The sequence below is a fragment of the Pituophis catenifer genome, unplaced genomic scaffold (genome assembly GCF_029215685.1).
Source record: "Pituophis catenifer annectens isolate HBS135680 unplaced genomic scaffold, rPitCat1.0.hap2 SCAF_1, whole genome shotgun sequence".
Lineage (NCBI taxonomy): Eukaryota > Metazoa > Chordata > Lepidosauria > Squamata > Colubridae > Pituophis > Pituophis catenifer.
This window is the reverse complement of record NW_027256881.1, coordinates 51874316-51887616: the sequence shown is the minus strand read 5'-3', so window position 1 is coordinate 51887616 and position 13301 is coordinate 51874316. Positions and strand designations below refer to the sequence as shown.

The 13301-nt window shown below is 38.6% G+C and overlaps 1 protein-coding gene across 1 annotated transcript in view; it reads right to left on the bottom strand.

Annotated features, from left to right (window-relative positions):
• Nucleotides 1-13301, bottom strand: part of DNAH14 (dynein axonemal heavy chain 14) — a 238523-nt gene that overhangs the window by 37553 nt on the left and 187669 nt on the right. Inside the window, exons 69-70 of the mRNA XM_070957448.1 lie at nucleotides 6766-6906; nucleotides 68-283 (exon numbers count right to left, since the gene is read on the bottom strand). Coding sequence (XP_070813549.1) covers nucleotides 68-283; nucleotides 6766-6906 — 357 coding nt within the window. The remainder of the gene's footprint in view (nucleotides 1-67; nucleotides 284-6765; nucleotides 6907-13301) is intronic.

Here is a 13301-nt window from a genome sequence, read left to right as displayed (position 1 = left end):
AGAACAGTTTTTAGATAAAATTATAAATAACACAATTTCATTCTTATTTTTTCTCTCTGTTTGTTACCTCATTCTTTTCTGTCATGCAGTTAACCAATGAGTAATTTGGAGAGACCAAAATATTGTTATCAGTGCAGAGTTTCAAACTGTCATTGACTAGCTGTTGACGATACCCCGCTGATAACATTCCACTGTAGACAATACAAGCTGCTGATATAAGGACATCACCTACAATTCCTTGCAATCTTTGATCGAGGTTATTAACAGATTCTTTCCAGCGTTCCTAAGGAAGAAAAATACAAAGCTATGTATCATATATTTGAATATTAGTCTTGCTAGTTTGCTTAATTTATATCAGGGGTGAAATTCAGCAGGTTCTGACAGGTTCTGGAGAACCAATAGCAGAAATTTTGAGTAGTTTAGAGAACCGGCAAATACACCTCTGGCTGGCCCCAGAGTGGGGTGGGAATGGAAATTTTGCAATATCCTTCCCCCAGGAGTGGGGAAGGAATGGGGATTTTGCAGTATCCTTTCCCTGGAGTGGGGTGGGAATGGAGATTTTGCAGTATCCTTCCCCTGCCATACCCACCAAGCCACGCCCATCAAGCCACGCCCATAGAACCCATAGTAAAAAAATTTGAATTTCACCACTGATTTATATGGTATAGAACTCATAATTCAATGAGAAGTCAAAAGTTGGGAGTTTTGAGTTGCCCACTCCTTTTTTAAAAAATATGTTTTATTTTAAATACAAATAATACAAACATAGTACATATACTGTACATCTAAATACAAAAAAAGAGAGGAAAAAATACAAATATTACAGTGCACCCCTGCCCTGGAGACCATTTTTTAAATTTCTTCTATAACTAAAAGATATACAATATATTCCAATTGTGCTTTTATCCCCTCCAAAACAAGATACATTCCTGAGTAGGTTTATTTCTTTTGCCTTCCACCAGCACTGTTTTTATAAAATCCTCCCTTTTTCATTATAATTGTTTGTTTTAATCTTCCTTTTTTAAAATTTAATTTCTGTTGTTAATTTATCATTTGTTGCCATACTCCAAATTTCATTATACTGCTCATTACTTTGAATATCCCAATTTCGTCCCCAATGTTTAGCTATCACTAATTTAGCTGCCATTATCAAATTTAGAATCAATTCCTTTTTTGTTTCATTTATATCCTGTTTTTCCACCAGCAACAGTAATGGAATCCTCAGTGATATATCTAAATTTACATTCAAAAGTGCTCTAATTTCTCTGAACACCACTTCCCATTTTTTTTGTGCAGTATCACAACTCCACCAACAGTGGTGGGTTGCTACCAGTTTGCCCTGGATCGGGCAAACTGGTAGCAGCAGTGGCAGGAGGCTCTGCCCACCTGCCCAGACGCTTCTGCACATACGCAGAAATGTTGTGCAAAAGCGTGAGCGTGCATGCACGCACGATAGCAAACTAAATTGAAACCCACTACTGCCCACCACATACGTTTATATCAGGGGTGACATCTAAAATTTGTTACTACCGGTTCTGTGGGCGTGGCTTGGTGTGTGTGTGGGGTAATGTGACTGAGTGGCGTGGCCAATTTTTTTTTAACTTTTAAAACCATTTTTTCTACAACCTCTTCGGCGAAGTGGTTGTAAAAAAATGCTTTCAAAAGGTTCTGACGATCCAAGCTGAGTTCCCTGATCAGCAGAGGCTTTTTTAAAAAGCCTCTGCCGATCAGGGAACTCAGCTTGGATCATCAGAGCATTTAAAAGAAACCCCTCCCCCCCCTTTTTAAATGCTCTGACGATCCAAGCTGAGTTCCCTGAAAGCCTCTGCTGATCAGGGAACTCAGTTGGTATTGTCAGAGCATTTAAAAGAAAAAAAGGTTTTTTTTCTTTTAAATGCCTTTGACAAGCCGCACGATCATCAGAGGCTTTTTTTTTTACTTTTAAAAGCATTTTTTTGGCGGAAGTTGTAGAAAAAATGCTTTTAAAAGTAAAAAAAAAAAGCCTCTTATGATTGTGCAGCTCAGCTGGGCATGGGGGGTAGAGGGGATTTTTGCTACCAGTTCTCCAAACCACCGGCCTCTATGAGCTACAGGATCAGGCGATCCGGCCTGAACCGGGAGCATTTCACCCCTGGTTTGTATCTTCCAACCTCTTTCATGCACCTCCAACAAATATGTGTATATTTACCATCTATTTGATTTAATTTACGTGGTGTTAGGTACCACCTCCATATCACTTTATATCCGTTTTCCTTAACTCTAACTGACATATTCTTATATACTCTTCTATTCCAAATATTTTTCCAATCATTTATTTCTCCTAAATCTGATTCCCAAATTAATTTTAAACCTTTTGCCTGCTCTTCTAATTCAGTTAATATTCTATATATTTTCCCAATTCTTCCTTTATCTACAGTATATATTCTTCATTCACCTCACATTCTTTTATAATCATTTCAAATTTTCTAAACTGTCCATCTTTCTCCTCGAATCTTTCTTTCACTTTTATCCATTTCTCTAATTGTATTAAATTCAACCAATTTAATTTAATATCTGATAAAACATTCTTTAGAATATAAAGTTATATTCTTTATCTTGTTCTTCCAGTCTTCCCTAAGACTAAACTGAAACTAAACTAAAAGAAAATCAGATATATAAATGGGAAGATACAGGTTTGCTAAGGTAACTTCTTGTCCATAAATCAAGCCCTGAATTATAAGAAATCTTCCCATATCATCCTTTTTTATGGCTTTTATCATAAATTCACATATTTTAGCTACAATGATTGCTGCCCCTCTTGCTTTTGATGTACCAAATGCCTTTTCATTTCCAAGTATAACTTAAGTTCATTCACCCCTTCTTTCTTTTGATGTGTTTCTTGTAAAAATACAATTTCTATTTTCTCTTTGTTAATTGATTTTTCAATTCTTCCTCATTTATATCCCCCCCCAAGCTATGTACATTCCATGTAGCTACCTTCAACAATTTCACCATCTATTTCTCATATATGTGCTCTAACACAAACCTTACAAAACTAAAACTACACAGTATACATATTTTCCCAAAACATAAATAACCTCTTACCCACTCATAAACATATATGTCCCCCTTCCCTTCTTCAGGAGATCTTCCTCCTCACTGCTGCATAAAGCCTCCAGGGAAGAGAGTCATCCATACACGGACTTCAGTCGCCCACTCCACCTCCCTTAACCATCTTTACCCTATTTCTACACCCAAACATATGTTATAACACATATCCCTTAATGTAACTATTACAAATATTTATATACTGTCTCTACAGCGAACTTGTAACTCCTGTTGCTTCATCCAGCCTCCCTTTCTCCTGTAGATCTTCTTTCTTCTTCTCCATCTCCCTTCTTAAAAATTTCAACATCTCATTCACTTTCTGGATTTGCTCCATGAACTCTTCTTTATTGATGATTCCGAGCTCCCTTAATTTCTCCATTGCCTCCTCCTTTGTTTCAACTCTGTAAGATCTTCCACCATATGGAAATCTTGAAAAAACTGGATAACCCCAGCTATAATTAATGCTATTTTTCTTCAATAATTGACAAACTTGATGCATCTCTCTCCTCCATTGTAAAGTCTCACTACTTAAATCTGGAAAAACTTGTATCTGATGATCCCCAAACACTATCAACGCCATATTTCCCAATTTATGCATCAATTGTTCTTTTTTGTGTAAGACTAGAATCGTATCACAATGTCTCTCAGCAATTTTCTTTCCAACCTTTTTGGACCAACTCTCTGTATTACATCAATATCGTATCTTGTAAAGGGGACATCTGGGAGGATCGAGGTAGCCCAGTCCAATACTTCTTGGATCAACTTTGTTTCCTTTTCTTCACTTTTCTCCGGATAAACACGTATCTGTAAATTTGAGCAGCGCTGACGATCCTGTATCTCAATCAAATCCTTTTTCACCTGATGCATCATAGTTATCTGGCTTTTTAACACCCTATCATGTTCTCCCATCTGAGTCCTCACTTCTGTAATATTTTGTGTCATATCCTGACTTTGTTTCACCAAATCTGTTATTCTTACATCCATACTATCCATTTTATAATTTATTTGCTTCAAATCTTCCTTTATACTTATCTTCATTTCTTTTAACTCTTGTAAGAGAACATCAAATTTATCTGATTGAGTCAGTGATTTCTCAGGCGATTTTTTTCTTGCTTCCATTTCTAAGGCTTTTCCCACTCGAATCAGGTGTAACTCTGAAGGTCTAAAAGTCTACTTTGGGTTTTTGCCAAACACTTTCCACACTTTGACATCCCGAATTTTGACATCCAACCATCAAAAAAGAGCTCTTGACCTTTTAAGAATTTTACAATCTATAGTCCATAAACGTCACTTCCTCCTTTATTTTGTCCTTATCAACTTATCTCCGTAAATGCAACGTAATAAAACTAAATAGATCCAATGGCAGCAATTAACTTTATTACACACACCTTATCAAGGCTCTGTCTTAAAAAATATTTAGTTCTTCCACCTTCTCCAGACCTCAACATTTCGACTGAAAGAAGGGAGTAACGGACCTTCACACGATATACTCATAAATCAGCTATTATCTTCTCAGCTGTATTCCTTTAAACTCTTTCCAAATTCTTTTTCAGTCTTCCATCATAGGGCCCTTCCTCTCCTGTCTGCCTTCAAAGGCCTCTCAAGTCTCTTAACCAAACATCCAAGCTCAAGGCTCCTCTGAAAAGTGTCCAATTCCAAGTTAAATACAGTCCAATCTTCAGGAGAATAACAAGGGAAATAACTCACATTTCATAATCTCTTAAATTTCATAATCTTTAGATGGGTGCTATATTTTTTAAATTCATTCTCTGCGATGGCCCAGAGAAGGCAGAAATTCAGCATCTGTCGTCCATTCCAGCTAGCTCTGCCCCCTGTTGCCCACTCCTGAAAGTGCCATAAACGGGTTCAGAAATGTTCTGAGACAGTGCATTCTTACTCTATCTAATCAAGAAAACATTAATGGAAAACAGAAACAAAGAAAGCCAGGCTATTAACTTCTAAAGGTCATCCAATCATCCTAAAGGAATTCCATTCTATTATTTATAACATTGGCTTGCTTTACTTCTTTCACCAAATGGATAACAACCATTTATTTAACAAAGAAAAGCTTGACAATCACTGAAATATGAACTAAATCTTAGTATCTGAGGCTAACAGGCACACATTTTATTCTCCCAGCTATATTAGGAGCAAAATAATAATTGCCATTGTTATATTGGTTAAGGTCAAAGGTCCACCTCATCTACAATTACCAGACACTGGGCAAATAGACAACATATCTTCCTTTTTGTTTTCATATCCTCCTTTTCCAGCTCTTATTTTAATTTTTAATCATTGTTGTGTCCTGTGTTTTTAAATTGGCTGTACACCGCCCTGAGTCCTTCGGGAGAAGGGCGGTATAGAAATAAAATTATTACTATTATTATTATTATTATTATTATTATTATTATTATTATTATTATTATTATTATTTTGAGTATCTTGTTTTTTTGTTTTCACAACAGTAGTCATTCAAACTTTTGTGTACTGTGACCTTGCAAATTGCTTCTTTATTTTCCTCAACTGTCAACAGGCTCAACAGATAAATTTATTTCCTGATTCCAGCAATTGGCTTCAATCTACCTCCTTCAAATCTATAATCACTATAGTCTGTAGATCACATGATTCCTCATATATTATTGTGATAAAAATTGAAAAGTGCAAGTGTAAAAATAAATAGTGTGTCTTCTTTTTCCCTCATTGTCATCACTACCAATATTTCATGTCCTCCTTTGCCTGTTCAGGTATCTGGTAATCTAATCTCATCCACCATACAAACTAAATATCAATTAGAAGATTATAAGGCTTCCAACTAGATGTGAATAGGAGCTCAGAAGCCGTACACCAATTATTTGCTGATCACTGGTATTCCTTTATCTTAGAAATAGTAAGTAGCCATCAAAACAAGTAGCTACAATATGTAATACTTTATTATCCACGAATGTGACCATATTCTTTCAGAACTATCCAATTTGATGTCCATCATTACTCTTGCCATAGCAAGTTCTACAATGCTTCATGAATCAAAATCCAATGAAGTATGAATACTTTATAAAACCTTGGTAATATTTCTGGGTTCTAGTATGATAAGTGAACTTTTCCCATGCCAAATTTGTCTTTCTTCACAGGGAAGTAAAGAAGGGATTTTATATATTATTTTTTGCACATTTTCTGCTGTTTTTTGTGTGAGCATTGTGAAGCACAATGACCACAGTACTATAGAAATTATTCTGATTGTAGTAACACCAACTATAACCACAAGGGCATTAATATTGGATTTTTGAAAAACACATGGCTTTGTGTTTTTATTAAGCTGTATGTCACAATCTCATGACTATTTATTTGGTTAGTTCCTACTAGGCCAGACAGTATCAGTATATATGTGAAACATCATGTCTGCAATAATAACTCATAACATCATCCAGCTACCACAAGGGTGCTATATCATTAATGAAAACAGGACGAAATGTATTTATTTTCGAATTAGCAGTATATTGGTCATAGGAATCTCAGATATGAGATTTCAGATAAAAACAGTGAGGAAAATCACAATTGTGTATAAAATATAACCCAACACTTAAGTGTAAAATGTAGGAAAGATTCAATGAGAAAAAGCAATTGAAAATATAAGGAATGAAACTTTAACTTAAGCACTAGAGCAGATAAAAAAGGTAATACCATTTCATCCTTTAGAGCTGTGCTTAATATAGATGCACTATGTAAACGACGAGTCGTTTGAATTTTTCGGGCTGCAAGTTTTTCCTGTTCAGCAATACTTTCATCATACAATGCTTCTAAATTTTGTTGATGTTGTTCAATCTGAAATTTTAGAATTTTTTAAAATTCTAAATAAGAAAATCTACTTAAAAATGCTACTGAATCAATATTACTTGCTATATTTGCATAATTTTTTTAAAAAAGAAACTCAATAATATCTACTATGAGGCTTTTACAGAGTTACTATCCAGACTCTGAACAAAATTATGCCTACTTAAACATTATTATGCATGAGTTTTCTGAGCAGATTCAGCAGGTCTGCTTGCTTATCTATAGCTGAAGTATTTTTAGTAATCAACTGTGTAGTTTGAATAGAGACCTATCTCTACCTCTCCTTTTTATCAGTTATCAATTTGTCTCCTTTTTTAGTCACTTAAAAAGCATGGGTGAGGGAATCTCACCCATGCTTTATCAGAACAGACAAGCAACTTTGTTTCCCAACTTCACCCTTATGCATCGTTTGCATTATTTTGCAAGTAATTTCCCATTCTAAATGATAATCTAACACAACCTTACCAAATGAACATTTTTTCTCTGAACTCTTAACTTCTAGCTGAGAGCTAGAAGTTTATTTAGAATTCATTTTAAATATGAATTAATTGGCAAGTTACTATTGGAGCTTAATATATGGGTGCACACAGCATATACTGTATGTACTCCTCTATGATTCTAACTGCTGGAACTATAAATACAGTAAAGAAGGAGTTTTCACTGAGTAAAGAAGTAAAGAAGTTTTCACTGGTGGGCTTCTCTCCATCAATCAAGATAGCAACTGATCTTCCAAATCTTCAATTCTACTCAGAGGTTTTTTGTAGTGAAAAGGATGAAAGTTTGCTTCTAAGGTTACATGAAAAAGCATCAAAGAATGGCCTAAAGGAATAGGAATTGCAAATGAGATGATACCATTTTATAAAGAGGAAAATAAGATTGTATTCATAAGCATGTTACATCAAGAGAACCATAATACACTATATAATTTTAAAAATATGGAGTACATCACAAAACAGACAGTAATCATGTACTAATCATGTAGATGTATGGAGGTAATGAAAAAAATCATGAGTTGGCAAAATGATGATCATCTACAAAGACACTCTTAAGTGAAACTTAGGGCTACATGGATTCCTTCATTTTACTTGGGAATAATACATAAATGGCTTGATACTGTCTTTTACAGGAACGCTTTCTGAAGTTGACTAAAAACTGGCAGTGTTTGTCCTAGGAGCTTTGTAAATGTTAGCCTCCAAAAAGTCAGATGTTTGCCAATTAAGCTGGAGTAGAGTAGAGTAGAGTAGAGTAGAGTAGAGTAGAGTAGAGTAGAGTAGAATAGAATAGAATAGAATAGAATAGAATAGAATAGAATAGAATAGAATAGAATAGAATAGAATAGAATAGAATAGAATAGAATTCTTTATTGGCCAAGTGTGATTGGACACACAAGCAATTTGTCTTTGGTGCATATGTTCTCGGTGTACATAAAAAGACAAGATACATTTGTCAAGAATCATAAGGTACAACTCTTAATGATAGTCATAGGGTACAAATAAGCAATCAGGAAACAATCAATATCAATATAAATCGTAAGGATACCAGCAACAAAGTTACAGCCATGCAGTCATAAGTGGGAGGAGATGGGTGATAGGAATGGTGAGAAGACTAATAGTAATAATAATGCAGCCTTAGTAAATAGTTCGACAGTTTGAGGGAATTATTTGTTTAGCAGAGTGATGATGTTTGGGGAAAAACTGTTCTTGTGTCTAGTTGTCTTGGTTTGCAGTGCTCTATAGCGTCCTTTTGAAGGTAGGAGTTGTTACAATTTATGCCCAGGATGCAAGGGGTAAATATTTGTAAATATTTTCACAGCCCTCTTTTTGACTCGTGCAGTATTATTTATTTATTTATTTATTTATTTATTTATTTATTTATTTATTTATTTATTTATTGCGATTTATATGCCGCCTTTCTCCCTAGGGACTCAAGGCGGCTTACAAAATGACAACTTCAATACAAATCACAATACAATACCAAATTAAAATCAGTAACCCAATTAAAAATGATTTAAAATTATACCAGTGTACCCCCAAATGGATCAGTTTAATTGGCGGAAGAGCCACGTCTTCAGCTCGCGACGGAAGGAAAGAAGGTCAGGGGCTGTCCTGAGCTCAGTGGGCAATCCATTCCAGAGGGTCGGGGCTCCCACAGAGAACGCCCTCCCCCTGGGGGTCGTCAGCCGACATTGTTTGGCCGACGGCACCCTGAGGAGGCCGACTCTGTGAGAGCGCACAGGACGATGGGAGAACGGCTGGAGATGGTCCTGCAAGTACCCCGGGCCTAAGCCATGAAGGGCTTTATAGGTGAGCACCAGCACCTTGAAACGTATCCGGAGTGCCACCGGTAGCCAGTGCAGCTCACGCAGGAGAGGTGTTACACGGGAGTATCTAGACGCCCCCGTAACTACCCGCGCGGCTGCATTTTGGACTAGCTGAAGCCTCCGGACACATCCCAAGGGCAGCCCCATGTAGAGGGTGTTACAGTAGTCCAACCTAGAGGTAACAAGGGCGTGAGTGACCGTGGCGAGGGCATCCCGGTCTAGGAACGGGCGCAACTGGCGCACAAGACGGACCTGTGCGAAGGACCCCCTGGTTACGGCCGTCAGATGGTCATCTAAAGACAGCCGAGAATCCAGGAGGACACCCAAGTTGCGGACCCTGTCGGAGGGAGCAAGGATTTCACCTCCGATCATTAAGGATGGAACCTCCAGATCCCGGGATGCCGGCATCCACAGCCACTCAGTCTTGGAAGGGTTGAGTCTAAGCCTGTTCCTCCCCATCCAAACCCGCACCGCTTCCAGGCAGTGGGACATCACGGAAAGGGCATCCCTAGGGTGGTCAGGGGTGGAGATGTAAAGCTGGGTATCATCAGCATATTGATGATACCTCATCCCAAAACCACGGATGATCTCACCCAGCGGTTTCATATAGATATTAAAGAGCAGAGGGGAGAGAACCGATCCCTGAGGCCCCCCACAAGTGAGAGGCCTCTGGGAGGATCCCTGACCCCCCGCCCAAACAGACTGCAGACGGCCCGAGAGATAGGAGGAGAACCACTGTAAAACAGTGCCTCCTAACCCTATCCCCCTGAGCCGCTGCAGCAGGATACCATGGTCGATGGTATCGAATGCCGCTGAGAGGTCAAGAAGGACCAGGATGGAGGAGCAACCCCCATCCCTGGCCCGCCAGAGATCATTTACTAGGGCGACCAATGCCGTTTCCGTGCTGTGGCCACGCCTGAAACCAGATTGGTAAGGATCCAGGTAGTATAAAGAACAAGAAACATTAATACTCTGTCTATTTTAGTCTCAATATTAGCAAAGACTAATTTATTTTTTAATTGAGATAATTAAATATAACCTTAAAATACTTCAGAGTTTTATCTATTGTTTCTTTTTTTGTGGGCCTTTGAGTGAGCATTGACTCCAGATGGCTACCTGGACAGCAAGATTTCAGAAGTGATTTGTCACTGAATTCTTCCTAGGGCTGAGAGAGAGACTGCCTGGCCCAAAGTCACCCAGCTGTTTTTTGTGCAATGGTTTTCCAGTTTATAATCTAGTTCTTTAACACTACACTAACTTGTCTTTCACATATAAATTACTGTTCCTTTCTGAAGATGATTTTAATTTTTTCTTGTAAAGGTTGAAATATATTGTAGTTAAAAAACCCTACTGAATGATGCAAGAAAATTTAAATGGAGTCCCCTTACAAATGATGCCATGCACCACAGCAATAAAACCAAAGGTATGTCATGTACTTTTGGAAAGAGACATAACTGCCTGTACCACTGCATTTTTGACCAGCTGAGCTTTGGATATTCTTCAAGAATAGTCCCATGTAGAGAACATTACAATAAACCATTTGGAAGGTAACCAGGGCACGAGTAACTTAGAATATCTAAGTAAATGCAACTGTCAAGCTTCGAAGTGTATTTGCTTTAACTTTTACTGCTTCACAGCTTGCCAACAAACGGGGGCGGGGGGGTGGGGAGGGGGGCTAGGAATGTATATTCCAGACGATAACAGGAAACTGTCTCATGGGAACCAAATCTTTCCACAACACCTGGACACCTAACTGGATAATGTGACCTACATTAACGGGAGGAGGGAGGATTCTATACTTCAATATACTTGCTTGATTGGATTAATTAGACGGAACCTTGACAGCAACTGGCACACAACATGAAAGAAACTCCTTATCATGTTTGTGTCCTGCTTGAGTAGGAGTTGTGAGTCCAAAAGGACCCCCCAGATTGCATACTGATTCTGTATGGGGCACTGTCATCCCATCCAATCCTGGAGGCAAATTCCAGAATCCAGAAGGCCTTCCAAACCCAAACTCAGTCTTGTCAGGATTAAGCCAGAGTCCATTGATCCCCATCCAAACCCTGACAGTCTCCAGACACTGAGACAGCATCAGATTAGCAGCATCATTTTGCCAATGGCAGAGATGTACAATGGAGTATATCAGAATATTATTGACATCTGAACTCACGGTGTTGCATAAAGTCACCCAGTGGCTTCATGTAGATGTTAAATAGGAGTGGAGAGACTACCAAGCAATGTGGAATCCCACATAGTAGGAACTGAGGCAGAGGTGGGTTTCAGCAGGTTCTGACCAGCTCTGGAGAACCAGTAGCGGAAATTTTGAGTAGTTCGTAGAACCGGTAATAAAAATTCTGACTGGCCCCGCCCCCATCTATTTTCTGCCTCCCAAGTCCCAGCCGATTAGGAGGAAATGGGGATTTTGCAGTAATCTTCCCCTGGAGTGGGGAGGGAATGGAGATTTTACAGTATCCTTCCCCTGCCACACCCACCAAGCAATGCCACGCCCACCAAGCCACACCCACAGAACCAGTAGTAAAAAATTTTGAAACCCACCACTGGACTGAGGGTAGGACCTCTTGCTGCCAATGAAACATTGATGGAACTAGTTTTGGAGGAAGTAAAAACTCAACACAATATAGTGCTGCCCATTCCCAGCTCCCAAAGCCAGTCCAGAAGGATATGGTGGTTGGCAGTATTAAATGCTGTGTAGAGGTCAAGTAGAGCAAAGATGGATGCATTACCTCCATCCCATTCACACCCAAGTTCATCCAAAAGTATGACTAATGCTGTTTCTGTTACATACCCAAGCCTGAAATGTGATTGAAAATGGTCAATATAATCTGCTTCACTTAGGTTCCTCTGAAGCTGCTACATGACTACCTTCTCAACAATATTCCCTAAAAATAGGTTAGATCTAAAGTTGGTTTCTGGATGTGGAGGCAAATGAATCCCTTTTTAAGGGTGAACCCCTCATTCAAGGAACAATTCACCACAATCAAAACCCAACCACATCACCTCCTGGGTGACTGTAGCCACCCAAGAGGAACAAGCACCTAATGAACAGGTAGCCAACTCAGAGTCATGAGGAGCCTGCCCACTTCCTCAAGTCTAACAGCCTCAAAAAGGGCAAGACAATGCTCCAGGCATCTCCACAGGATCTGTATCAAGGTTGGTTTCTAACAATGAATAAAAACAATGTGTGTGTGTGTGTGTGTGTGTGTGTGTGTGTGTGTGTGTGTGTGTGAGAATAATTCATCTATCAGAATGCCAGACTTCTAGGAATTCCTTGCTTTAGCTTAAATATTAGTTTGCCAAAAATTATCAGCGGATAGCACAAAATTGTTGGTATTTGTAAAAGGGGCAGTGCAAAGCAGATAGAAAGATTTTCTGCAGATAGTGAATGAATGAATGAGGACCTAGATTGTGGGGGCAATAAGCTGACTTTGTATAAAATATACAAAAGTATGAAGGCTATTGCTCAACGCATTGTAAGCCGCACTGAGTCTCCGGAGAAGGGCGTCATATAAATCAAATCAAATTTTAAAAAAACTGCTTTGAATAGTATCAAAAGAGGAGTGAAAATAACAGAAGCTAGTGTTCAGGTTCAAGGAAACTGAATAAATTTATTTTGTAAAATACTATTGTGGTTACTGCTTCTTAAGATGATGGGTCTTTTTTTAAAAGGTCTTAACAAAGTAAACATGATAGCTAGATAGCTAGATAAATAAATAAATAAGGAACTAAGCTGCCATACTAGCATAGTATCCTCCCCTCAGTGTGACTGTGGGATCCCATGTTAAACTGTAGATCACATCCTGACTGTTATAAGCTGAAGGCATATACTGGTCCAGTATCTGATTCTCCTCCCCACACACACACACATATATAAACAATGTTGCGCTTCAATGGTTAGATGGCCTAGACCCGTGATGGCGAACCTATGGCATGCGTGCCACAGGTGGCACACGGAGCTATGTTGGTGGGCACGCGAGCGTTGCCCTAGCTCAGCTCCAGCATGCATGCGCGCACTGGCCAGCTGATTTTTGGGCCTTCTGGGCTC